A 3,416-nucleotide genomic window follows, 5' to 3' on the forward strand; every position below is an offset into this window, starting at 1 on the left:
CCGGTCTATTATGAACCGGAGGGGATCCTATTTCTCACATTCACAACGGCAGTGTTTGTGAAAGGGCTGGGGCTGGGGCTGGCACTGTTTCAGGACTGGTACTGTAGCACACTTTTTAGGAATATGTGTTTGATTGGTTTTAGTGAAAAGGTTTTGTGGAGAAAAGTAAAAAAATATATTTTATATGAAAAAATGTAAAAAATTTGTTGTATAGTAATTTTTTTATTTGAATAATAAAAAAAAAATGATTGTGATATAAAAAGTAAAAATATTGGGATTAATTTTAAGGTGAAATTTTTTCTTTTTTGGGATTGAAGCCGGCCCTAGTACAATGCCAGCCCAGGGCCATTGGCAAACAGGGCCAACGTGGCTTAGCGGACTCCAAACTTTCATCAAATCCAGCTAATAAACCAAACCAACCAATCGCTATATATACGGCCACTAGTACTGTCTCTATTCCTTCACCACTCACTACTCACCGTCGGATCACAAACTCTCCTCGTCAACATCACCACCGTTGATCAACAACAATGGCCCCGATTGCTGTCGGCGACGTGTTACCGGACGGTACGCTCTCCTACTTCGACGAGGAAGACAAGCTCCAATCTGTGTCCGTACACTCCCTCGCCGCCGGTAAAAAAGTCATCCTCTTCGGCGTCCCCGGTGCCTTCACCCCCACTTGCAGGTAACCATTTCCACTCTTCACCGCTTGTTCCCAGTTTTCATATCGATTGTTGGATATTGAAAATAAATTTATTATTAGATTTCTATGCCGGTCCAAAAAAATTACATTTTGGTCTCAGAATTTCAATTCTATTGTCATTTCCGGCGTTTTCTTAGGGTTCTTTTCCGTCGGAGAAAACAGATGAGCAGAGTTTCCGAGGTTGTCTCTTTATATTTTGCACTCTATTTTCTAGTTTGTCCTCGTTAAGTTTTAGATTAAAAGGTGTGACTAATTCTGAATAAACATATGGTTTGGATTTATTTATGATAAATAAGCAGTCGAAAGATGGAGATTAGTGAATTTGATTATCTAATTATTATTTTAAACGCTCTCCATTCATTGTATTTGTACCCAAAATCTGAAAAAGAAAATGGTAAAAAGTTAGGAAAAATAACAAATATCACCCTTGCAATTCAACATATCCTTGCATTTTCAATTTGAACAAATTTAGCCCCTAAATATCATATATGTAACGTTCAAACAGAGGTTTAATTTGTTGCAGATTTAATCTGCAGGGGGTAAATTATTCAAATTGAAAGTACATGGATTAAATTGACACCTATGTCAAAGTTTAAGGGTGATATTTATTATTTTCTCATAATTTTAACCATTATTCTAATAATTCAGAGATATCACCACCATATGAATTTAATCTGACGATCACTGATACATGAATTACAGACTGCATGATTAATATAACTTGAACTTTTCTTTTCTTTTTTGTGTGTGTGGCCCAGCTTGAAGCATGTGCCAGGGTTCGTTGAGAAAGCAGAGGAGCTAAAGTCAAAGGGAGTTGACGAAATTTTGTTGATTAGTGGTATTGTTCATATAATCTCTTCTGAATTTTGTATTTTCAATTCATGCTTATAATGTATTTGCGTCTAGTTGTTTAATTTGCACTATAAATATCGGTTGGTGTTTTGTTCTAAATATCTGAACAAGTTTTGGTAGCTAGACAGGCGGTAGTTGCCCCATATAGAACCTATGATACCATTTGTTGTTCATATCTACGCCGTGGTGACGCCCCCAATGTCATAGTTTCCAACTTTATGTTGAACATAACGGACCAGTTTCATTTGTGTAACCAAAGTTTGAAGTTGGTCGAGGTAATTATTCAAGCAGAGTAAGAAGAATATTCTTCCTGGATTTGTTAAGTCTTTTTTTTTTTTTTTGAGAAATGGATTTGTTAGTCTTAGGTTTATTAGATATGACGTTCCTCTGTAATTTGGTTGACTGGGTCCTGGTATATGTTAGTGTTCTAAAATTTTATATGTGGAGGTTTATTGAATATAACTGAATATACACAATTTATTTTAGTGTTATATTGATTTTCTCAAGGTCAATAGAATGCTTTAATCAAGTAAATGCTTACCATGTGTTAAAGAAAGAAGTTCCATAAGGGTTCTATGTTGGCTTGATTATGGGTTTATGTATTAGTTTGGCCTGTCCATCTGCTGGTTTAAGATTTTGTTTCAAAAGCTTTTAACACCATTTCTCCTGGGTGGACATACGCACTTACATTCGATTCTATTTCAGGCACAACCATCTCTTGTGCTTTGTCTTGTTTTCAGTTCTTTTATGTCAAACAAAACTGTCATGGTAATACTTTCCCTATTTTTTTTAGATTGATTGGGACCATATTGCAACTCTTATGCAAGCAATTTGATGTGAATTTGTCTGAGATTGATCTTAGGATAATTGCTGCGAGTTGGATGTTTAAAAATACAGTTTTGACTGTCATTTGCAGTGAATGACTCGTTTGTGATGAAGGCATGGGCCAAGACTTACCCTGAGAACAAGCATGTGAAGTTCCTTGCTGATGGGGCAGCGAAATACACCCATGCTCTTGGTCTTGAGCTTGACCTTGGAGAGAAAGGACTGGGGACTCGTTCAAGGAGATTTGCTCTCTTGGTAGACGACCTCAAAGTGAAGGTTGCAAATGTTGAATCTGGGGGTGAATTCACTGTCTCCAGTGCTGAGGATATTATCAAGGCACTTTAAATTTACACTCAGACGCATATCCTTCCTTCCTCTCTTTTGTCCCTCACCTCCTTCCTGCTCTCTGCTGGGTTGTCTTCAGTCGTTAAAAGCAGAATGTGATGGATGTGAAAATAAAGATGTTTTGGATTCTGGATCATTATGCTTGCATCATATTTTACTCATGGCAGTGGATTATATTTATGCTACGGGATGGATATGGAATTAAAGATGCTGTTTGTTGCTTATTCTTTTGGCTGTGTAAATTGTGGAACTATGATGATGCTCATATAATATGCTAGTAGCACCATGGGGTATGCTAATCATATATATTAAGGCTAATTCTATTTATTTGAGTGTTATACGACTATCATATAACTTGATAATGTGACAGTTAAAATTATTTTTTAGATCATTATTAGTTTAAAAAAAAAAAATTCAAGAGTGTCACATCATTTTAGTTGTATGATAGTTATATAATAATCTATTAAATAGTATTATCCATATAATGTCATATATAGCAAATATGCTGCCTAGATTTTAGCTGTTAGGTGATGACTGTTTGTATTTCTAATTGAACCACCATGAATGAAACGCATAGGCTCCAGTGTACCAGAGCAGAAGTCCTGGAGTAAGCATGGAGGATCAAAAGGGTTTGCAAATCACTCACAAGAAAGGATAGGTGGATGGGTGAGATAGAGATGATTCATTTCAT

At 36.2% G+C, this 3,416-nt stretch overlaps 1 protein-coding gene across 1 annotated transcript; it reads left to right on the forward strand.

Moving 5' to 3' along the window:
- Window positions 1-448: 448 nt before the first annotated feature.
- On the forward strand, window positions 449-2,949 carry LOC132166492 (peroxiredoxin-2). The gene is made up of 3 exons (XM_059577313.1): window positions 449-685; window positions 1,462-1,541; window positions 2,472-2,949. Exons 1-3 carry the CDS (start codon window positions 531-533, stop codon window positions 2,723-2,725), a joined length of 489 nt encoding a protein of 162 aa, XP_059433296.1. The 5' UTR covers window positions 449-530; the 3' UTR covers window positions 2,726-2,949.
- The last annotated feature ends 467 nt before the right edge of the window (window positions 2,950-3,416 follow it).

Source organism: Corylus avellana, chromosome ca11, assembly GCF_901000735.1.
Source record: "Corylus avellana chromosome ca11, CavTom2PMs-1.0".
Classification (NCBI taxonomy): Eukaryota; Viridiplantae; Streptophyta; class Magnoliopsida; order Fagales; family Betulaceae; genus Corylus; species Corylus avellana.

Coding starts and splice junctions, on each gene's coding strand:
- LOC132166492 (XM_059577313.1), top strand. CDS start 531: ATGGCCCCGATTGCTGTCGGCGACGTGTTACCGGACGGTACGCTCTCC. Junction 686..1,461: donor GCCTTCACCCCCACTTGCAG/GTAACCATTTCC, acceptor TGTGTGGCCCAG/CTTGAAGCATGTGCCAGGGT. Junction 1,542..2,471: donor CGAAATTTTGTTGATTAGTG/GTATTGTTCATA, acceptor TGTCATTTGCAG/TGAATGACTCGTTTGTGATG.